The 23,763-nt window shown below is 44.1% G+C and overlaps 2 protein-coding genes across 3 annotated transcripts in view; one reads left to right on the top strand and one right to left on the bottom strand.

Moving 5' to 3' along the window:
- tbc1d5 (TBC1 domain family, member 5) overlaps positions 1 to 8,770 on the top strand; it is a 58,217-nt gene extending 49,447 nt beyond the window's left edge. The window contains 4 exon segments of the mRNA XM_055157332.1: positions 1 to 23; positions 900 to 1,076; positions 1,079 to 1,171; positions 6,141 to 8,770. The exon segment at positions 1 to 23 is cut by the window's left edge and continues 57 nt beyond it. Of these exon segments, the coding sequence (XP_055013307.1) occupies positions 1 to 23; positions 900 to 1,076; positions 1,079 to 1,171; positions 6,141 to 6,401 (554 nt within the window). The 3' untranslated portion in view covers positions 6,402 to 8,770.
- A 7,937-nt stretch (positions 8,771 to 16,707) lies between these two features.
- Positions 16,708 to 23,763, bottom strand: part of LOC110170852 (inactive phospholipase C-like protein 2) — a 49,431-nt gene continuing 42,375 nt past the window's right edge. For both annotated transcript variants that reach the window (XM_055157333.1, XM_055157334.1), the window contains 2 exons: positions 20,254 to 20,363; positions 16,708 to 19,570 (listed from right to left, as the gene is read on the bottom strand). In XM_055157333.1, coding sequence (XP_055013308.1) covers positions 19,184 to 19,570; positions 20,254 to 20,363 — 497 coding nt within the window. In that variant the 3' untranslated portion in view covers positions 16,708 to 19,183. The remainder of the gene's footprint in view (positions 19,571 to 20,253; positions 20,364 to 23,763) is intronic.

The raw sequence follows: 23,763 nt of genomic DNA, 5'->3' as shown, positions 1-23,763 counted from the left end.
TGTCTCTGGCTGGACTCAAACAGGTCAGTGAAGTGGGAGGAGTCGGGTCAAGTCAAGTCGTTTTATTTATACAGCGCATTTAAAAGTTGCACCAAAGTCCTTTACGGCATGAAACACGACACAGTGAAACGATAAAGCAAAAATATAAAATGTACAAAATATGATATGAAAGAACGGCTTGAAACACAAAATTAAAGTTTAAAGTCGAGAGTTTCAGAGTAAAGTTCGTGGACTGCACGACAAAAAAACTTAAGATAGAAACACTTAAATCTATCAGTTTTACTCGACGAATTCTCTTAAAATAAACAACCTCTAGACGAGAATGAAGAGTCTGTGCTCAGTGTTTCATGGGCTGGAAATAAGTTTATAGATGCAAAATTTGAGATAAACAAACTTAAAACCAGTTCATGATCCATGTTCTTGTCCTGATAATAAAATCAAAGATGCTAAATTTTAGATATAAGTCCTGGTAAATGGATTGTAGCTTCTTTTAAACATTTATTGCCTAAATTTAAGATTTTCCGACCAGTTGAGTCATGGAAGAAACAATTTTTAAGATGATACAATCAATTCAGAGCTAGAAAGTCAATAATAAATCAAAAAACAAGATGAATAACTTGATATAAGTTTTAAAATCTTAAAGTCAGAGTCGCATTTTGTTACAAATTGAAAAACGGTAAAACCCACAGCCTCGTTATCATGACGTTTACGGTGACGTCAGCTCCACAGTTTTCAAACGCTGAAGTCGTCGCACTTGTTTCTTTTAATAAGTCGTTTCAGATCAATATTGTGGTTTAAAATGTCACAGTTATAACAGAATGATGAGATTAGAACTATAGACACTCAAACACTGTCGGGAGCTTCTGTCACGACTGAGTGTGTGTGTTTCGCTCTGTCAGATCAAGGACATCCTGAAGGGGGCGCTGCGCTTTAACCAGAGTCAGCTGGAGGCCGAGGAGAACGAGGAGATCACCATCGCCGACGACCACTACACCTCCACTGCCGAGACCGCCCTCCACGGCAACAGTCACCGCGGCGACCAGCCCCAGCCCCGCCCCCAGCCCCGCCCCCCGCGCCCCGAGCCAACCCCGACTCGGACCTGGAGGGCAGCACGAGCGCGGAGGAGCGGGAGGAGCGGGAGGAGGAGCCCCAGAGCCCCCCGGAGACTCAGGTAAACATAAACACAGGCTGGGGGTGTTCTACATGTATGTCTACTGGCCAAATGTTCAGCACGGGTCAGGAAAAGTCATGGAAATTGAAAATGTCATTTTCCAGACCTGACAAAGTCATGGAGTTATGTAAATTCAGTGAAAGTTTGGAAAAAAATCATGGAATTTTAGTATCTCTTTCACGCAGCTCCAGCGTTCTGTTAAGTTCCTATTAGACTATTGTTTTTATTATGATTATTGTATTTTTTGGACGATAAGTCGCTCCGGAGTGTAAATCACACCAGCTAAAAAATCCACAATGAAGAAGAAAAAAACAGATAAGTCGCACTTTTTGTGGGAAATTTATTTTATAAAATCCTAATAACACTAGTGTGTATGTGAGTGGTGTTGTTGTGTGTACAGTGTTGGTTCACACTAGTGTGTATGTGAGTGGTGTTGTTGTGTGTACAGTGTTGGTTCACACTAGTGTGTATGTGAGTGGTGTTGGTTGTGTGTACAGTGTTGGTTCACACTAGTGTGTATGTGAGTGGTGTTGTTGTGTACAGTGTTGGTTCACACTAGTGTGTATGTGAGTGGTGTTGTTGTGTGTACAGTGTTGGTTCACACTAGTGTGTATGTGAGTGGTGTTGTTGTGTGTACAGTGTTGGTTCACACTAGTGTGTATGTGAGTGGTGTTGGTTGTGTGTACAGTGTTGGTTCACACTAGTGTGTATGTGAGTGGTGTTGTTGTGTGTACAGTGTTGGTTCACACTAGTGTGTATGTGAGTGGTGTTGTTGTGTGTACAGTGTTGGTTCACACTAGTGTGTATGTGAGTGGTGTTGTTGTGTGTACGGTGTTCGTTCACACTAGGCAGGGTGGCAGTAGCTCAGTTGATAGAGCATTCGCCCGCTGATCTGAAGGTTGGTGGTTTGAATCCAGCTCTCAACATAAAAACATCACAGGTTGAGTGGTCAGATCCACTGACCCACAGGTTGGCTGGTGTGATTCCAGCTCCCACAGATGAATGCTGTCGTTGTGTCCTTGGGCAAGACACTTAACCCACCTTGCCCACAGTGTCTGCGTACACTGGTGTATGAATGTGTGTGTGAATGGGTGAGTGTTGTTGTAAAGCGCTTTGAGCGCTATAGAAAAATGTGAGTACAGTGTTCGTTCACACTAGTGTGTATGTGAGTGGTGTTGGTTCACACTAGTGTGTATGTGAGTGGTGTTGGTTCACACTAGTGTGTATGTGAGTGGTGTTGGAGTTCATGTTGGTCCAGATGTGATGGGGACTGTGGGACTCCTGTAAACTCTGATACTCTGATGTAGGAGCTGGAGTCTCGTCCTGATTGGACACTGTGTCACTGTGACTCGCTCCTTCTGATTCTCTGGGTTCGTGACATCGTCATGTGACGATATCGTCATAAAATCCGGTTTTACATTCAGTAACAACAAAACCTTGTCGTCAGTCCATGAAAACACTGTTTTCACTCTTACCATCTTCCTCGGTTTGAAATCAGGTGCAGCTTCAGACACGGTTCTCCACTTCCTTGATTTTATTGCCGTTGCGTCGTGTCTCCAGCCCAGTCATGTGACTCGTGTTTCAGATGGTTTTGTGTTACTGTGTGGAGGGAACGGACACAGAATCGACGTGTCTGGACACAAATTGTTTCCGATACGGTGATATGGTGATACGGTGTTTTATTTCAGTGTAAACGTCACCTAAAAGTTCTTCTCTCAAACTGAAAACACTCTGCTCCACCTTGTGATGTCATCATGTGGTGATACAGGAAGTGCTCTCAGAAGTGTTTTTAAACTCCACACACCTTCACTAGAATCATCTGGATCATTTCAGCCCAGGAATTTCTTTACCAGTCTCTGCTGAACAGGAGCTGTTAAACGACCTCTTCATGACATCACAAGGTGGAACAGAGCATTTGGAGCTCTGGAGATGTAGACAGACGAATAATAAAGAGTCACTCAAACATGAATGAAACAAAACACAACTCCAGGTCTGTTTGTGACGAGGGAACAACATTAGAACATGACTTAACGCTCACAAGAGGCAGTTTTGTGTAATTTAGGACGGATAATATCAGCTTTACTTTCCAGATTATTTTTTAAAACCTTAGAGAACCTTGGTGTTGTTATATGTACTTTTGTTTAATATTGTGCGTTCCTTTTGTTTTATATTGTGCGTTGTCTGTGTTCAGTCTTTCCTCCTTAAATAGTTTCTGTGTGTTTGTTTACTCGTTGAATCCTTCACGGTAGAGAAGTCATGTGAAACGGGATTATTTTAGAACATAATTACGTAACCAAACGTACAGCTTCCTCTAGTTTCCACGAGTAACTAACAGAATTACAGAAAGAGAACGCGGCGCTCTGTCTGCTTCACCGACAAATGACCCAAATGTTCATGTAAGTCTCACAGGAAAAGCCCTTCAACACAGAAAAAAACATGAAATATCTGGGAAAATTTGACTGTATTTTATTCTAACTAAACTCTGCAAATGACTTTTTTCTGTCTTAAAATGTAAATATAACAGAATAATTTAATTTTAAACAGTTTGCAGCGCTCCAAAGTTCTTCTTCACTTAACTTCTGCAGTCAGAGCGTCGATGAGTTTATCAGAACTTTTCACGACTTTCAGAAACCAGAGCCGAACAACTAGCATGCTAACGGCGCTGATTCTGACAGTAAAACGCTTTATAATAACGAGACCTTATTTTGCCTTAATAAAGCATGAACAAAGATAAATCATAATAAATAAATACTTAATTAACTCTTCCAGACCTGAGGGCAATTTTAGAACATTTGTCCTCGTCTGGATTTTTTTTTTTTTTTTTATTTAGCTTTTAAAACTGCCCCTTTTACCCCCAAATGAAGTGTTACACATCTTTTTTTTTTTTTTTTTCACTACAACTTGTTATTTCAAAGTAATAAAAACTACAGGACCAGAAATACAAATGAAAAAAAAACACACACACAGAAACATGTATAAACAACTTTTTGGACTTAAACAAAATCGTAATTTAGGGCTACAAAAGTGCAAAATATCAAGTGTGTAAATAAACTCAAAATCTCCTTATTGCCTCAAAAAAAAATAAAATAAAATGCAGTGTCTTCATGACTTGACTGGTGCAGGTCGTGGAAACAGCTGGAGTCAGGTCCAGGTCAGAGACACATCACTTCTGCGTTTCCATGGAGTTTATTACATTTGGATTTGGACATTTGGACTCAAATAAACCTGAAAATAAAAATAACAACAGCTCACAATTACACAGACCAACATGTGTCATTTTAGTCTGATTCATGAGCTGGTTTCACTTGGTGTAAACCGTGTGACCTGCAGCATTAGGATTCGTTCACTCGACAGGAGGCGGGGACTTCTTTTTTTATTGAACCAATCGCTGCTGTTTGGTCGTGACGTTTTAATGCTCCAAATCCTGTAGGAAGAAGAACAATAACGTCTTTTTCTGAGATAAAATTCACCAAACATTCTCTTTGTTCCGGCTTTAAAATCCTCGGGGATCTGGAGAGTGTCTGTCTTCGTCTACATCTCGACTCTTTGTTTACTGTTGTGCTGAAACACAAAAAGGACAGAGACAGACGCCACAACGACCACGACGTCATGACTTCTCCGCTCACCGCTGATTGGTCGGTGCGTGTTCTACAACTTCCATGGTTTCGGCGAATCTTCCAGTGTTTTCTGATTCCTGATCTAGAGCTGGTGAGAAATGAAACTGAGCGGAGGCACTAGGTGGTTCCAGCCTGGATAGTGTAATTTTCCATTTATTTGAGAAATCTCTGCACTTTTTCTGCGATTTTTTTCAAAATTGTTCTAAACACAGATGCTCAGAGCATCGACCATTTTGACTCACTACACTCTTTGGCAAAGTTTGGACCGATCAAAATGGATGGAACGACTGAGTTTGGACCAAAACAAAGTTCCTGTTGGACACTCGTTTATGAGAAAAGGGAAATGGCGTGATCCGAGCGCAAATGTCCGCTCTGTTTTAAAGTTCAGAGGCACTGGTCTGCGTCGCGTTGGAGTGTTGTGACTGTGGGTCGGCTGTCAATCATATCTCCAGAGCCCCGCCCCCGACCCGCCGGCACCGCCCACTCTGGAGGATTTTTTTGATTTTGCTTAGGGGCGGAGTAAAGGTTCAGGAGGAGGTTTAATGTCTCTTGAACAGCTCCTTTGACCTTTAGTTCAGTAGAGATTGACAATTCCAGGTCTGAAATGATTCTAGTGAAGGTGTGTGGAGTTTAAAAACACAGTGGAGCACTTCCTGTGTCACCACATGATGACATCACAAGGTGGAACAGAGTGTTTTCTGTTTGAGAGAATCTGCAGGGTTTGTGTGTTAAACATGTGAATGAAACAAAACACAACTCCAGAATCTGTGTGTCATTCGTTCAGTCGTTTTTCAAAATAAAACCAAAAAATAAGAAAATGAAATAACAATTATTTGTCTATAAAAACAAAATGAAAAAAGAGATTTTGTGTTTAAATGAAAAATGGAAAACACGGATAACGACTTAAACTTTGAGGCCGGACTGAACCAAGACTAAACCAGGTCTGAACCATTTTCAGTCCCGGCCTTGATCCCATATTCACTCCTGGTTTAGTCCTGGTTCAGTCCTGGTTTAGACCTGGTTTAGTCCTGGTTTAGTCCTGTTTTAGTCTTGGTTCAGTCCTGGTTTAGACCTGGTTTAGTCCTGGTTTAGTCCTGGTTTAGTCCTTTATCTGTATTTTCCATTTTTCATTTAAACACAAAATCAAAAACTGAAAAAACACAATCTGTTTTTTCATTTTGATTTTGGAGACAAATAATTAAGAAAATATATATATATATTTTTTTGCTTCTTTTTGTTTTTATTTTGAAAAATGAACGAGCGACACACAGATTCTCCAGGTTTGTCTGTGCTGGAAACTCCGTTCGACTTGAACCTTGTTCTAAACTTGCCGTCCCCTCTGTGCCCTCCAGGTGGCGTCCTCCCTGGGCTCTGACGCCGGGCGGAGCTGGGGCGACTACATCCTGGTCTCGCAGGACGGGGAGCTCCAGGGGGGAGGGGCCGCCATCCGGAGGGGGCGGGGCCTGGTGCGTCTGGAACCAGAGGGCTCGGCCGCCGCCTTCCACGACCCCCTGACCGCCGGCAGCCCCACGGGGTCGTCCAGCCCCGACGACGAGGGCTCCACCAACAGCAAGGACTCGGACTTCACCATGGTCAACCCGGGCGACCTGTGAGGGGGCGGGGATGGGGGGAAGGGGGCGGGGATAGGGGGGTGAAGGGGCGGGGTTAAATCTTGCACATTCGGACTGAGACACTTTGACCCAAACTCCACGTGTCACCCGTGCCATGTGTCTGCGCTCACCGCCGAACAAACGCACTGTCCACCGCTGAGAGAGGCAAAGACCCGACTATTACCACGCTGATGAGCAAACTAAAGCCACACTGCGTAACCTTTTTTATTTAGAGATGTTTTTGTTTGGCCGAGAATGTTCCATACGGAAGCCGAGAGGGGTCACAGCAAACGCAAACGCCGCAACAAATACAAATGTGACAACACAACAAAAAGCCACAATAAACCAAAAAAAGCCACAACGGAAATGACCGCGGGACTCTATTTTCCGACGGACCGATCAAGCGGCAAGTGAAGAAGAAGAAGAAGAACTACAACGTGAAACGAATAATGATAAAACAATAAATAGTTGTAAAATAGAGTCCCGCGGTCATTTCCGTTGTGGCTTTTTGTTGTGTTGTGGCATTTGTATTTGTTGTGGCATTTGTATTTGTTGCGGCGTTTGCGTTTGTTACCTCTCTTCTTCCACTGTCCTGAATGTCTTTACACGTGTCGATCTTTTACGTTACTGCAGCTGGATTAAGGCCTCGACACACTACGCGAGAATTTACCCGATTTTGGACGCGATTTTTCTTCTCCCCGAGTTCGTCGAAACGCAACTCGACTTTGTGTTTTCGTCTGCGCTGCTCGAGTTTGTGATCGTAACTGCCGAACTTCAGCGACACAGATTAAAATCATTCTAACTGAAGCGTCCATCAGAATTCGAACTGAAAAGTTACAACTTCAGGAATTAAAATCACAAAATGAAACGGTTTCACTTTCTTCAGTACGAACACGAAATCACAGACGCGACTCGACTGTCAACACTTCACAGGACTGAACCAGGACTGAACCAGGACTGAACCAGGACTGAACCAGGACTAAACCAGGACTAACCCAGGACTAACCCAGGACTCAACCAGGACTCAACCAGGACTGAACGAAGGCTAAAACAGAACTAAACCAGGACTAAAATTGGACTGAAACAGGACTAAACCAGGACTATCCCAGGACTAAAATTGGACTAAACCAGGACTAAACCAGGACTAAACTAGGACTAAACCAGGACTAAACCAGGACTAAAGCAGGACTAAACTAGGACTAAACCAGGACTCACTGTCGGGGCGGGCTCGTAGCTGCGCCCGTGTAGACCATCAGGTGACCGCGGGCAAAAGGACCCGGCTCAGAGCTCCGCCCCTAACCCCCACGGAGATAAGCGCAGCCGTTGCCCGATCGCACTTTGTGGACGCCCTGCTCCACGAGCTCAGGGTTTTCTCTCTTAAGTCCAAGATTAGTCCTGGTTTAGTCCTGGTTTAGTTCTGACCCGCACGTAAAATCGCTTAAGACCGAAAAATCTTGTCGTGTGTGACTCACTGTGCGCGGGCTCACGTCTCCACAGATCTGACCTGTCACTTGGCTTGTTGGCGCAGCGAGCTCATCTCCACGGAGATCGAGAAGTAAGAAAATGTCGTACTGTTGAACATCGCAGGTGAAAAGGTGAAAGTCCAAAAAAGTCACGTAATTTTGTCTGAAAATCTGCAGTTTGATATTTTCCCAAAGTTAAACGAAGCTGAACACGACGGCTTTTTATTTTCCTCTTAAACCGTGTATTTGGTGTTTCAAAAGCATCGTCTGCTCTTCTGGCGGTTTTTCTTTTTCGCATCACAAACAGAATGTTCGTCTTATTCCGGAAGTTTCTGTGGGATCCTCACGGCGAGAAAATTCTCCACAGACTGTAAAGGCGTTTTAAAGCCTCAGAATCAGCGCAGTGTCACTAATTTTATTTTATTTTTTACAGTTTTTACACAGATTATCTGACTTTCAGTTCATCAGATTGAAGCACTAAAACTTTCCTCAAATTCTTCATTGAATTTAATCTGATTTCAGTTTAGGAGAACGCCGTTTAGGAGCTTTAAGCAGCTTAGATTTTTACTGCGGATTTTACACAATTTTGAAAGTTGAATTTGACGGCTTGAAAATATTTGTGCTGAATATTTAAAAGATGATATTTTTTATATATATATTGAATTTTAAACACTTCGAAAATGTGCACTTAAAATTTCGACAAGTAAAATTCTGAATAAAAATAATTTAAACATGTTTGTTAAGAGTTAAAAAATTCAAACTGAGAAATTCAGCGGGATTTAAAAATCTGATGAAACAAATAATCATCCATACACATAGACGTGGTTTAGACCTGGTTTAGACCTGGTTTAGTCCTGGTTTAGTCCTGGTTTAGACCTGGTTTAGACCTGGTTTAGTCCTGGTTTAGACCTGGTTTAGACCTGGTTAGACCTGGTTTAGTCCTGGTTTAGTCCTGGTTTAGACCTGGTTAGACCTGGTTTAGTCCTGGTTACCTGGTTTAGACCTGGTTTAGACCTGGTTTAGACCTGGTTTAGACCTGGTTTGGACCTGGTTTGGACCTGAACCACTGAGGGATTACATAGATTTAAAGACACATGGGAAAAGAAAAGAGAACAAGATAAAACTTTTTATTTTAACATAATTCCTGATATTTACATTTCATCATTCAGCTTCCAGTTTTGGCCTCACGGTTTTTGATTTATTTGATTTCATATTTTCTGTTAGAGACTGTTACTCGCCAAAACGTGACCCTTTTTTGTCCAGTCCAAATGTAAATACTGGAAGAAAATCTCACGAGATCATTTTTCTCACGTGTACGAGATCTTGTCCCGACCGTTTACTGCTGAAAGTCACGTTCTGTCGTCTAAAGAAAATGTTTTTAGTTTGAAGTTGTGGTATCGTGACGTTGGAGCGTTTTAATAGTGGGTCTTTTCCTGGTCTCAGTGGTCTAACGGCTTCTTCTTCTGCTACTGTTCTTACTGCTGTGCCCTGGGCTGCAGACAGGGGGCGCTCTCTGTTTACCCACTACATAAACTACGACTGTGAGACTGTGTTAACGTTACATTTACGTTGGTGATGTTTCTGTCGACAGATCAGTGCCTCCATCTCTCCAGCCAAGCGATCCGTGTGTCACTCGTTCAGTCGGTTCTCAAAAGAAAAACAAAAAGAAGAAAACAAAACAAAATAATTCATTCATTATTTGTCTCCAAAACCAAAATGAAAAAACAGATAAAGACTCGATTTTTTCAGTTTTCGATTTTGTGTTTAAATGAAAAATGAAAAAAAAAAACCAAAAAAAACCCCACAAAAAACGGAAAACGGACTGATCCAGGACTAAACCATTTTCAGTCCTGGTCTCCGTCCTGGTCCCGGTCTGGTCCCGGTCTGGTCCCGGTCTGCTCCTGGGCTCAGTCTTGGTCTGGTCCCGGTCTCAGTCCCGGTCTCAGTCCCGGTCTCAGTCCCGGTCTCAGTCCCGGTCTCAGTCCTGGTCTCAGTCCCGGTCTTGTCCTGGGCTCAGTTCTGGTCTCAGTTCTGGCCAGGTCCTGGGCTCAGTCTTGGTCTAGTCCTGGTCTGGTCCCAGTCTCAGTCCTGGTCTCAGTCCCAGTCTCAGTCCTGGTCTCAGTCCCGGTCTCAGTCCTGGTCTCAGTCCCGGTCTTGTCCTGGGCTCAGTCTTGGTCTCAGTCTTGGTCTCAGTCTTGGTCTCAGTCCCGGTCTCAGTCCCGGTCTTGTCCTGGGCTCAGTCTTGGTCTCAGTTCTGGCCTGGTCCTGGGCTCAGTCTTGGTCTGGTCCTGGTCTGGTCCCGGTCTCAGTCCCAGTCTCAGTTCTGGTTTCGGTCCTGTTCCCGGTCCTCTTCCCGGTCTGGTTCCAGTCTGGTCGGACCTGGTTTAGTCCTGGTTCAGACTGTTTTCTGTTTTTTTCCATTTTTCATTTAAACACAAAATCAAAAACTGAAAAAAATAAGTAAATAAAATAAATCTTTATCTGTGTTTTCATTTTGGTTCTGGAGACAAATAATGAAGAAAATAGTTTTTTTTTTCTTTTCTTATTTTTGTTTTTATTTTGAAAAGCGACTGAACCATCGACTCACAGACTCAAACCTGAACCTGTGACTAATCGTTCCTTTGTTATATTTACTTTGTTTTTTTATATCGAATCTTTTAGTGTCTTTTTTTTTTTTTTTTTTTTTAGTTTCAGAAATGATTAAATTATGGATTATTTTTCTGTTCTTTGTCGAATCCTTTTAAATGTGACTCGTTTTCGTGTCTGATTCAAACTGTAACATAAATATAATTGTACATCAATAAATGACGAGCTCCAGCTTCAGACTCAAACTCGTCTGTTTCAGTGTTTGAACAGAATCTCACAGGAAGAAAGCTACAGTCTGGAACTTTTCTGTCAGGCTTTAAACATGTCGATGGGAGCGTCTCGTTTCTCTTTCCTCGCTTCCTTCTCCACGATTCCTCCATTTTTTCAGCTGTCAATCAAACGAACGAAGGAGGAAACCTGAAGGAAACGAAGGAGTGTCTCCTCTGGTTTCCTTCCTTCGCCTCCTCTGTGGTTTCCTTTTTTCTTCCATTGTCTCTTTTGTGGTTTCCTTCCCTAGTCTCCTCTGTGGTTTCCGTCCCTCGTTTCCTCTGTGGTTTCCTTCCCTCGTCTCCTCTGTGGTTTCCTTCCCTCATCTCCTCTGTGGTTTCCTTCCCTCGTCTCCTTTGCAGTTTCCTTCCCTCGTCTCCTTCCCTCGTCTCCTTTGTGGTTTCCTTCCCTCGTCTCCTCTGTGGTTTCCTTCCCCTGTCTCCTCTATTGCTTCCTTCCCTCATCTCCTTTGTGGTTTCCTTCCCTTGCCTCCTCTGTGGTTTCCTTCCCTCGTCTCCTCTGTGGTTTCCTTCCCTCGTCTCCTTGTCCTCTGTGGTTTCCTTCCCTCGTCTCCTTGTCCTCTGTGGTTTCCTTCCCTCGTCTCCTCTGTGGTTTCCTTTTTCCTTCCCTTGCCTCCTTTGTGGTTTCCTTCCCTTGTCTCCTCTGTGGTTTCCTTCCCTTGTCTCCTCTGTGGTTTCCTTTTCTTGTCTCCTCTGTGGTGTCCTTCCCTCGTCTCCTCTGTGGTTTCCTTCCCTCGTCTCCTCTGTGGTTTCCTTCCCTCGTCTCCTTTGTGGTTTCCTTCCCTCGTCTCCTTCTCCTCTGTGGTTTCCTTCCCTCGTCTCCTTCTCCTCTGTGGTTTCCTTCCCTCGTCTCCTCTGTGGTTTCCTTCCCTCGCCTCCTCTGTGGTTTCCTTCCCTCGTCTCCTCTGTGGTTTCCTTCCTTCATCTCCTCTGTGGTTTCCTTCCCTCGCCTCCTCTGTGGTTTCCTTCCCTCGTCTCCTCTGTGGTTTCCTTCCCTCGTCTCCTCTGTGGTTTCCTTTTTCCTTCCCTTGTCTCCTTTGTGGTTTCCTTCCCTCGTCCCCTCTGTGGTTTCCTTCCCTCGTCTCCTCTGTGGTTTCCTTCCCTCGTCTCCTTTGTGGTTTCCTTCCCTCGTCTCCTTCTCCTCTGTGTTTCCTTCCCTCGTCTCCTTCTCCTCTGTGGTTTCCTTCCCTCGTCTCCTCTGTGGTTTCCTTCCCTCGCCTCCTCTGTGGTTTCCTTCCCTCGTCTCCTCTGTGGTTTCCTTCCTTCATCTCCTCTGTGGTTTCCTTCCCTCGCCTCCTCTGTGGTTTCCTTCCCTCGTCTCCTCTGTGGTTTCCTTTTTCCTTCCCTTGTCTCCTTTGTGGTTTCCTTCCCTCGTCCCCTCTGTGGTTTCCTTCCCTCGTCCCCTCTGTGGTTTCCTTCCCTCGTCTCCTCTGTGGTTTCCTTTTTCCTTCCCTTGTCTCCTCTGTGGTTTCCTTCCCTCGTCTCCTCTGTGGTTTCCTTCCCTCGTCTCCTTTGTGGTTTCCTTCCCTCGTCTCCTCTGTGGTTTCCTTCCCTCGTCCCCTCTGTGGTTTCCTTCCCTCGTCCCCTCTGTGGTTTCCTTCCCTCGTCTCTGTGGTTTCCTTCCCTCGTCTCCTCTGTGGTTTCCTTCCCTCGTCTCCTCTGTGGTTTATTTCCCTCGTCTCCTCTGTGGTTTCCTTCCTTTGTCCCCTCTGCGGTTTCCTTCCCTCGTCTCCTCTGCGGTTTCCTTCCCTCGTCTCCTCTGCGGTTTCCTTCCCTCGTCTCCTCTGTGGTTTGGGACACTTAATCTGGAGCGTTTGATTGACAGCTGAAAAATAGAGGATCGAGGAGACGAATCGAGGAGAAGGAAGCGAGGAAAGAGGAATGAGACGCGTCCTTTCTCTGTGGAGACGAGATCTGTGGAGAGGTGACCCAGCTCAGAGGAACACTTTCTGGTTTTTGAGGTATTTTTAGCACCACGAAGAAAAACCCAAACCAGATCAGAAGTGAACAAACGAAAACAGAACCTGACGTCCTCAGGAACCTCCTGGAGATCCTCCGACCGTCCAGAACCTCACGCAACAGAACACAACAACATGATGTCCACACAGCTGCAAAAAAAATAAAACAAACAGCAGAGGACTGAGAAACATCGTGGATTTTTCAGAATCGAAGCACCAAACTCTGACGTGTCTCAGGTAAAAGAAGTTTTATATTTTGTTCTGAAAGTTACGAGAATTTTGGAGGAGAAATGTTTTCTGCTTTTGAAAGGCCCAATAATAATCATCTGTGCACAGTGTTGGGGAGTAACAGATTACATGTACCAGAGTTATGTAATCAGAGTACTAATTATGAGTAACTGTATTCAGTTACAGTTACTGTTTCAGTGAGTGGTAACTGGATTACAGTTACTTTGCTGAAATAAATTTAAATTTATTTGAATTTAAATTTATTTGTTTGTTTAAATTTAAATTTATTTGTTTGGAGGATTACATGGCGGTATTTTCCTGTTTTCACATTTTCGGCTGTACCCCGCCTTTTTTTTCTTCAGTAATTACACTCATTGCTGGAAACTAAACCAGGTCTAAACTAGATCTAAAACAGGTCTAAAACAGGACTAAAACAGGACTAAAACAGGTCTAAAACAGGACTAAATCCTGCTGTGTGGTCTGCTCCTCGTTTTCTATCAATAATATTTTTAATTTGGTTCAGTAAAGTCTGGGCTTTTTATTTTCTTTTAGCAGATAAAACTTCTCATGTTCAAATATCTTAGTCTTTGTTTCTCTACAGCAAATCAAGTAATCCAAAGTATTCAGATTACATTACTCACTTTAAGTAATTTAATGGATTACGTTATAAACTACATTTTGGGGGATGTAATCTGTAATCTGTAGGGGATTACATTTTAAAAGTCACCTTCCCAACACTGTCTGTGCACTGCAAAAAAAACTGTAAAACTGCCAAAATGTAAAATATAAAAACTTAAATCTATCTGAAAATGACTTAAAAGTGTGAAATGATCTGTTCACGCAGCGAGAAAATTTAACTCGACAAGTTTTCTTAAAATAAACTTCCTCTAGATGAGATTGAAGCGTCTGTGCTCGGTGTTCACGGGCTGGAAATAAGTTTATAGATGCAAAGATTGAGATAAACGAACTTAAAACAAACTTAAAACCAGTTCATGTTAACTTCTTAGTATCGTTAATGGAATAAGGGAAGGAGAAAAATAAATAAATAAATCCTATCAAAGAGAGATACGTGAAGTGATAAAGAAAGCAAATTGTTGTACTGTCTGTTGTATTGTCTCTATTTAATTGTTAATAAAAAAATTGAATTAAAAAAAAACAGTTTATGTTCAGTGTTGATTTTCATGGGCTGAAAATAAATTAAAAGAAGATAAATTCTGGATAGAAGTTCTTGAAATCAGTTTTACATGAGAGCAGTTTGTCCATCTGTTTTCTTCTTCTCTGGGGTCGGGTCGCGGGGGCATCAGTCTAACCAGGGATTCCCAGACTTCCTTCACCCCAGACACTTCCTCCAGCTCCTCCAGTGGGACCTGAGGTGCTCCCAGTCCAGTCCAGAGTCACAGTCCCTCCAGTGTGTCCTGGTTCTTCCCTGGGGTCTCCTCCCATTGGGACATGAACACCTCCTGAGGGACACGTCCAGGAAACATCAGAACAGACGTCCTCCCCTCAGACGCTCCTCTCCACGTGGAGGAGCAGCGGCTCTACTCCGAGCTCCTGACTCTGTCTCTACGGGAGACGCCCGGACGCCCTGCGGAGGAAACTCATTTGTGTCGCTCGTATCGTGGATCTGGTCCTTCAGGTCATGACCAGAGGTGAGGGGAGGAACTGAGACTGACTTTTACACATGAGCTTTTGGTTTATCACAGATTTTTGGAGCTTGAATTTGCTCGAAAATGTTACTCTTCAAATGTGAGGGCGTCTTTGAAGGACTGTGGAAAGTTCCGTTTCACAGACAGAGGTTTGATATTGAACATAAACCTTCCCACACACGACACTGTGGACTTTGTATTTTAAACCTGAGCCTCTGTGATGAACGATCGACAAGATATGAAGAGTTCAAAATGGAACAAAATAAATTTGGTGCATTTTACCATGTTACACCAAAAAAAAAATGAAGCACCCACCAACATAAAATGGACAGTTTTAGAAAGACTAGACGTCTGTTTTTTACATGTCCAACATTTGTGATGCTGTTCTGCCTTATTTTTGCAAAATTAATTTTTGAAACTGTGGCGTCTGCACATGCAGAGAATTCATGGACTATGAAGACACTTTCAGAAGCTCAGAAAACTCAGAAAACTCTGAATATTTGTGATAAATCAAAAGCTCATGTGTAAAAGTACAGATTCTGCAAGTACATTTGACAAATTTTAACCCTTGAAAATTTGAAGGAACGACTTTAGTTTTATAGATACAGAAATCTGAAAGTGTCTCCTTGGAAAACTCTGCTTAAGTTGACAAAATATTTTTTAATAACAAAAGCAGTTGGGAGATAAAAGTTGGGACTTTTCCTGTTGGAAAGTGTCTGAACCTCCTAGAATTTTTTCAGTCAAATCTGAAATGGTCAAGTGGAGCATTTGGAGATTTGGTGTGGACAGACACGACTTTAAAGTCATTTTCTGACAGATTTAAGTGTTTCGATCTTAAACTTTGGCCAAGTTTTTTCGCAGTGTGGTTGGTTGGATGGTCTCAGGTTTTTCACGCTCTGTGGTTCAGTTTCAGTCTCTTCTGGAGAAATCTGGCTCCTCTGGGAATCTCGGCTCTATTTTCTTTCTCCTGGCTCAGGTTTGGAGGAGGAGCTCAGGCTGAGATCATCTGTAAAAACCAAACACCTCAATGCTTCAGGAGAGTGTTTTAACGTTTGAACAAAAGACTCATTTCATGTTATTTTTTGATCTTCTAAAGTCGATTCCTGATCACAAACCGACCTGGAGTTGTGTTTAATTTCAGTTTTTTGTCAGATTTCATTTTAAAAATAAAAGGAAACAGAGAAAAAACTAAGACTAAAACCAGAGCCACACACAGATTTGTACAAAATAGACTTTATTACTTGTAGTTGATGAGATGTTCCACACTGCCACGATAATCTGGAATGTTCTGTCCGAGATCTCACACAAAATCCAAAACACAAAACTCAAAACTCAAAACTCTGAAAATCCTGTACAATGATTTAAACGTCACGACGCTTCGAAAAGAAACTAAAAAAATAGAGGAAACTTTATGACGACAACTTTTAAAGGGCAGACAGGACCGGAGACAGGACCGGAGACAGGACCGGAGACAGGACCAGGTGAGGAGACAGGTGAGGGGACAGGTGAGGGGACAGGTGAGGGGACAGGTGAGGAGACAGGTGAGGGGACAGGTGAGGGGACAGGTGAGGAGACAGGAGGAGACAGGACAGGAGACAGGACAGGGTGAGGGACAGGTGAGGGAGACAGGTGAGGGGACAGGTGAGGGGACAGGTGAGGGGACAGGTGGACAGGTGAGGGGACAGGGGGACAGGTGAGGGGACAGGTGAGGGGACAGGGGGACAGGTGAGGAGACAGGTGAGGGGACAGGGGACAGGTGAGGGACAGGTGGGACAGGTGACAGGGGACAGGGGGACAGGTGAGGGGACAGGTAGGGGGACAGGTGAGGGGACAGGTGGGGGACAGGTGACAGGTGGACAGGTGAGGAGACAGGTGAGGGACAGGTGAGGGGACAGGTGAGGACAGGTGAGGGGACAGGGGGAAGGGGACAGGGGGACAGGTGAGGGGACAGGGGGACAGGTGAGGAGACAGGGGGACAGGTGAGGGGACAGGGGACAGGTGAGGAGACAGGGGGACAGGTGAGGGGACAGGGGGACAGGTGAGGAGACAGGGGGACAGGTGGACAGGTGAGTTCCTTGGCGCTGTTTGAGATTCAAGTAAAAGTTCCGTTAACAGTAAAAGTCGAGACGTCACAACAGATCATTTTATTTTATTTTCAGTTTTAAGATTTAACGTGTCTTTTTGTCTGACAGGAGCGTTTAGTTTGTTCTGTTTGTGTATATTTTTATTTTTCCGTCTGATTTCTGCTCCCGTTTCGTCCGTAAACAGACTCCTTCCCAGCGCAGAAACGTCACTGGATTTATATTTCTGAACGTTTCTCACGTCAGCGCTGTGTTCTGTTAAAGCACCAGCAGAGGGCGCTAAAGCTCAGTCTGGGAATCGACCAAACCGACGTTGGTCCAAGTCCGAGGAGCGTGAATCGAGCCGAGGGGGCGAACACTTCGTCGGACAGAAGAGGACGAAAGCTTCTCCAACTGTCCCACAAAACTGTAAATATAACTGAAACTACGTTCAGACTGCAGGACTTAACGCTCAATTCAGATTTTTTTGTGAAATCCGATGTTTTTGCGAGGTTGTTTATTTAATTTTATTTATTTATTTATTTGAGACAGGGACAGCGCACAATTTTTTGCATTTTTACCTGAACAGGAGAGATGTTTGTACATCAGGTTGTAGCATCAGTGCTGATCTCCACCTGTCGTCCCTGGACAGGTTCATTGATTATTATTATTATCATTATGATCGATTGTTTTTAACTGACCTCGACTATCAACTGTTCTTGGAGACCTGGAGCATGTTTTGGGTTGATGGGGGAAACCGGAGCGTCTGGAGGAAACTCATCCAGACACAGGGAGAAACATGCAAACTCCACACAGAAAGGCCCGGGCGACCTGGGGATCAAACCCGGAACCTTCTTGCTGTGAGGCATGAGTGCTAGCTACTCAGCCACCGTGCCGCTGGTTTCCAATTAAATGTGACTTGTATGTGACTCCAGTGTGAACATTAAACGGCCCAAAAGTGTCCCACATGTGACACTGGAGACACGACGACGTCAACCGCAGCGAGCGTCTCTGTGTTTACAGAAGTTGTCCAAACATGGACGCAGCATCGAGCACCTGGAGATTTTATAGTTCCTCTCGTACCAGAGCCAGAACATGAACAACTTACTTGTTTTAAGGAGGAGATTGAGAAGGAGAAGGACGAGGTTTTTGGTGGTGGTGTTTTGTGGTGAGTGGAGATGTGCTTCACTTCAGTCACATGGATCATGAACAGTTTTCTCTACTTCAGCGCAGAATAGTGACGTTTGTGTCTTGTTGATGACGTGTAGGTGGATGAATGTGACCTGACCGTTCACACTGAAGTCACATGTTAAAGATCAGATATGGATCAGTTTCAGGAGCACAGATCCAAGTGTCCTGGGTCACATTTGAAAAAATCGGATCTGTGTGGTTCAGACTGACATTAAAAGATCAGATCCAGGTCATATAGGGGCCAAAAAATTGGATTTGGGTCACTTCAGGCTGCAGTCTGAACGCTGCCTGAGCCTCGTTATTTTGGTCTTGAATTGTTCATATGAACCTGCGATACGTGAGGTTTTTGGTGTTTTTATTTTTACTATTTGTACTTTTTTATTTCACAACATGATAAAAAAAGCAGCGAGTTAGACACGTCCCTGCAGCGAAACGAGACAAAACGAACGCTCCCGTCAGACAAAACCAGTCACTGTTTTTTTATTTTGTTTGGTTTTGTCCGGAATTACAGGTTATAAAATGCTGGTGTGTCCTGTCGTCCCCCTGTCCCCCTGTCCCCGCCCACACACACTCGCGTTTCTTGAGAAATGGGAGCCTCCGTCTTCAGTTGGTTTTTGCGTCGGTTTGTTTCCTGATTTGTTTTTATCAAAAATGATGTTTGAGACGCACAGACGTGATGCGCACACACACACACACACACGCGCGCGCACACACACGCGCGCGTACACGCGCACACACACACGCACACACACACACACACACACACACACACACTGTACAGGGACAGAGGGACAGAGGGACGCAGGGACAGAGAGAGAACCTGTCCAATGGCTTCACTACAATCACACTCCCACACAGAGGGAGAGAGAGAAGAGACAGAGAAGAGAGGAGAAAGGGAAGAGCGAAGAGAGGGGAGACAGCGAGGGGAGAGAGAGAGAAAGAGAGGGAGAGAAGATGGGGGAAGAAAGAGGTGAGACCCAAGAGGGGGGAAAGAGCAGAGAGAAGAGAGGGGGAAGAGAGGAGAGAGATGGGGGATAAGGGGAGGGGGGAGAGAAAAGAGGAGAGCAAAGGGAGAGGAGGGGACAAAGAACGGGCATCGGAGAGAGAGAAGAGTGGGGGAGAGAAAAGAAAAAGAGGGGAGAGAGAGCGAGTGAAAAGGAAAGAAAGATGAAAGTTCAGAGAGAGAGAGAGGGATGACAGGAGAGCAAAGAGAGGAAAGAGAGAGAGACGTCGTCCTCCAGCTCTGAGCAGGAGGAGCGGTCGTCATGGTGACGGCGGCGGCGGCGTGACGGAGGCTCACGTCCGCCTGCTGCCGTCTCTCTCCTGATTGGTCCTTAAATAGTCAGAGCTCTCTCCTGATTGGCTCTCACGTGGACGTCCCCCTGGCGCCGTGGTGACCCCTCCGCTGGTCCGGGCTGGATCTGGGCTGGTCCTGGACTCGGGTGTGGTCCTGGACCCGGGGGTGGTCCTGGACCCGGGGGTGGTCCTGGACCCGGGGGTGGTCCTGGACCCGGGTGTGGTCCTGGACCCGGGTGTGGTCCTGGACCCGGGGGTGGTCCTGGACTCGGGTGTGGTCCTGGGCCCGGTCCTGGTCCTGGGCCCGGGTCTGGTCCGGACTGGCCCGGGTCTGGACCTGGACTCGGCGGGTCCCTGGACTGTGTTTGCTGAGGTTCCCGGTTCTGGCGGCGTCGTGGATCTGCTTCATGTTCTCCTGGACTTCGGCCTTGGCGTGTTTCAGGAGGTCGGCCTGACCCTGCACGAGACACAGGAAATGTTGGAAGAGGAGGGGTGTTGTGCATGTATCTCTATGGCAGAATGTTCAGCAGTTACTATGGAGACACTGTGCAGATGTTAGCAAATAAAATAAACAGGAACGTAACAAAATCCAAATCTTAAAATGTTCATAATCTGCAGCTCACCGTTCGATAAATAATATAATCCACTGAGTCACTGAGTCCTTTAGTCCAACACAAACTGAACCACATCAGCGACACAAGGAAAGAAATGATTTTTTTTTAGCTTAGTTTATGTAAATGAGTCATGTGATTTTAAGTTTAGTAAGTAAGTAAAACGTAAACAAATGTGCCCAAGCTGTGTGGATAGAGAAGGTTTTTAACGCAGAAACGACGTGTCTGGACGCAGATGGTTTTCGATACGGTCATACAGTGATACATTTCAGTGTAAACGTAAGAACACGAGCAGGAAAACACTGTAACAGCAGAAAAGCTCAAACTTATTTTTCTGGTGTTTGGAAAAGGAACCGTGAGGAACATTTGGTGTTTGTGGCTGTGTCAGGGCAGTGCTGTGTGATGTCACGTAGTACTTGAAAGAGCAGTGTCCACCGGAGGCAGCGCTCGCTCACGTTTAGACTCTGTGTCCCCACAAAGGACCAAAGGAGCAGCAGCGACTCACAGTCACAGCAGAACGAGGACGCACCTTCAGGATGGTGATGTTCCAGCTGAAGCTCTCCAGGGCTCTCGTGACCTTTCGACCTTTAAGCCCCTCCCTCGACGCCATGACCTGCAGCCCCTCGTGGAACTCCATGGCTGCAACACAAGAGCCACGTTTAGACCTGGTTTAGTCCTGGTTCAGTCCTGGTTCAGTCCTGGTTCAGTCCTGGTTCAGTCCTGGTTAAAACCTGCTTTTAGTCTTATTTAGTTCTGGATAAGACTGGCTTTAGTTTTCTTTAGTCCTGGTTTAGACCTGGTTTAGTCCCGGTTGAGACCTGGTTTAGTCCTGGTTGAGACCTGGTTTAGTCCTGGTTTAATCCTGGTTAAAATTAGCTTTAGTCCTTCTTTAGTCTTGGTTTAGTCCTGGTTCAGTGTCTGTAAAATCCTTGCTGTGAACTCAGTGCCCCTGCAGCTGTAGCTGAGTCTGCAGCACAAGTGTGTGTATGTGTGTCTCTTTGTGTGTGCGTCTGTGTGTGTCTCGTGTGTGTGTGTGTTTGTGTGTGTCTCTGTGTGTGTCTCTTGTGTTTGTGTGTGTGTGTGTTTGTGTGTCTCTTGTGTGTGTGTTTGTGTGTGTGTTTGTGTGTGTGTGTCTCTTGTGTGTGTATGTGTGTGTATGTGTGTGTATGTGTATGTGCGTCTCAGTAAATCACAACATTGCGTAACGTGGTAATATTATATCATGTATTTCACCGCGAGACCCCCCCGCCTCTGTTACCATGGCAACGTCCTGGGTCATTTGCCTCTGTTACCATGGCTACGCCCTGCCTGGGTCGGTCACCTCTGTTACCATGGAAACGCCCTATCTCCTATCTGTAGCCGTGGAAACGACCCAGGTCGGCCAGTGTCCTCTGTTACCGCGGGGAAAAATAAAATAAAACAAAAATAAATAAAAAAATAAACAAAATAAAGCTCTCGTGTCAGTGTCCTCTGTAACCACGAAAACGCTTCAGGTCAGTGTCCTCTGTAACCACGGAAACGCTTCAGGTCAGTGTCCTCTGTAACCACGGAAACGCTTCAGGTCAGTGTCCTCTGTAACCACGGAAACGCTTCAGGTCAGTGTCCTCTGTAACCACTTCAGGTCAACCACGGAAACGCTTCAGGTCAGTCAACCACGGAAACGCTTCAGTCCGCTGTAACCACGGAAACGCTTCAGGTCACTGTCCGCTGTAACCACGGAAACGCTTCAGGTCAGTGTCCGTCAGGAAACAGCTTCCAATTCAGGTCAGTGTTTCATTTTTACCGTTGTGTGGGACGTTTAAATCTCATTTTAACGTTTGTTTTTTCTGTCACTTATTTAGTTTCAGATTATGTCGTAAATGTGTTTAAAATGTCACTTTAAACACACACAAATGTTTGAAACCATTTTCATTTCCTGTTGTATTCTCTACGTTATCGGGACACCTGAAATATTCCGTCCGTCCAGAATAATACGTGACGTCAGTGAACGCGCACTGCCATATATGGGCGTAACGCAGGAGGGGGCGGGGCCACGGCGCTCACACTGATCAAGGGAGCAGCTCATACACTGCAAAAAGTTCGACCTAAAGTGAAGATAGAAAATCAGAAAATGACCTTAAAGTGTGAAATGATCTGTTCATGATCGAGAGAGAACGTTTTACTCGACGAGTTATATTAAAATAAATGAACTCGAGACAAGAGTGAAGTGTGTTTACGTCTTACATTTTGGCCAAGTGTTTTAGCTTTTTTCACTCCTCTACCTCCAGGCCTCAGTGAGCTTCATTTGCCTGGAGCTGGCGTCACACACTTTTCTTTTTCCAGTCTGTGGTTTGTTTTTTTACAGGTTTAAAAGTGTGTAACCTGCAGACAGACGAGTGCCTCACACACACAGAGGTAAAGTTGCGTAAGAGTTTTTCACATTTTCTTGTGAGTTGAATATTTTATAGGTTTTGTGCTTTGGGGTAAAAACAGAAACAGAGACGCATTGATTCTCTGAGTCAGCAGACGGATCAGATCTGCGTCAAAACGTTCTGTTTATGTCTCTGTTTTTTGCAAAACGGTGTCGACGTTTCCTCAGAACAGTTTTATCAATGTACAGAAATCCACAAATGATCTTAAAGTATAAAAAAAACACTGAAAATACAAAATCTCTAAAACTCTCCAACCTGAAACGTCCCTTGGAAAAACTAAAATGTGATTTATTTAAAAGTCTGTAAAAGTATCATTTTGTCGTCTTTGAGCAATAATAAAAGGATCATAATTGTGTAAATGTTTTTAAGGCATCAAACTGTTCCCGTCTGAAAGAATCTGTGTCATTCGTTCATTTGTTTTTCAAAAAAAAACAAAAAAACAACTATTTTATTATGAAAAAACAGATAATGATTAGTTTTTTTCAGTTTTCAATTTTGTGTTTAAATGAAAAAAAAAAAAAAAAACGGATAATGATTTTCCTATTTACTTAAACTGCGACACCAGCCTGAACCAGGACTAAACCAGGACTAAACCAGAACTAAACCAGAACTAAACCAGGACTAAACCAGGACTAAACCAGAACTAAACCAGGTCTAAACCAAGACTAAACCAGAACTAAACCAGAAATAAACCAGAACTAAACCAGGACTAAACCAGAACTAAACCAGGACTAAACCAGGACTAAACCAGGTCTAAACCAGAACTAAACCAGGACTAAACCAGAACTAAACCAGAACTAAACCAGGTCTAAACCAGGTCTAAACCAGGACTAAACCAGGACTAAACCAGGACTAAACCAAGACTAAAACAGGACTAAAACAGGACTAAAACAGGACTGAACCAGATCTAAACCATGTCTAAACTGGTCTCAGTCCCGGTCTGGTCCCGGTCTCAGTTAAAATAAAACAAAAAATAAAAAACAATCAAATCGAGTGTAGAAAAAATTAATTAATTAATTAATTGAAATTAAATTTAAATACAAAATTTTAAAGAATTAGGAGTCAAGTGAAGTAAATAAATAAATAAAAAGAAAGAAAGACAGAAATACATAATTAAATAAAAAGGAATAAGTAAAAAAAAAAAAATATATATATATATATATATATATATATATATATATATATATAATAATAATAATAATATAATTGGAGTCAAGTTCCATATTAGGAACTCCAAGTACAAGTCTCCTCCCTCTCTCTAACTCTCTGTCTCTCGTTCAGACCACAGCAGCCAGAGTCTTATCTCCTGCCATCTCCAGACATGTGGCCGCACACAGGAGTCACTCACGAGTCACTCACGGGTCACTCACGGGTCACTCACGGGTCACTCACGTCACATATTATTGTCTGTGTCACTGTCGTCCAATCAGAGCCTGTATCGAGTCTCTGCTGTGTCAGGTTTTATAAAAAGTGGAGAATCAATTACAACTTTTCTTCCCCATGACCCAAGTTGTTTGACCAGTTTTACATTTTTAAAGGCGCAGTACTCGATTTTCAGAGTAAAATAGAAATAAAACTTTTGGATATTCTTCTTGGAAAAGGCAGAAAATACACAGTCTAAATGAAAA

Source organism: Boleophthalmus pectinirostris, unplaced genomic scaffold (assembly GCF_026225935.1).
Source record: "Boleophthalmus pectinirostris isolate CB_2022bp ecotype Guang Dong unplaced genomic scaffold, ASM2622593v1 HiC_scaffold_21, whole genome shotgun sequence".
NCBI lineage: Eukaryota > Metazoa > Chordata > Actinopteri > Gobiiformes > Gobiidae > Boleophthalmus > Boleophthalmus pectinirostris.
Note: the sequence above shows the minus strand (reverse complement) of the source record. Positions and strands in the feature narration are given on the sequence as shown.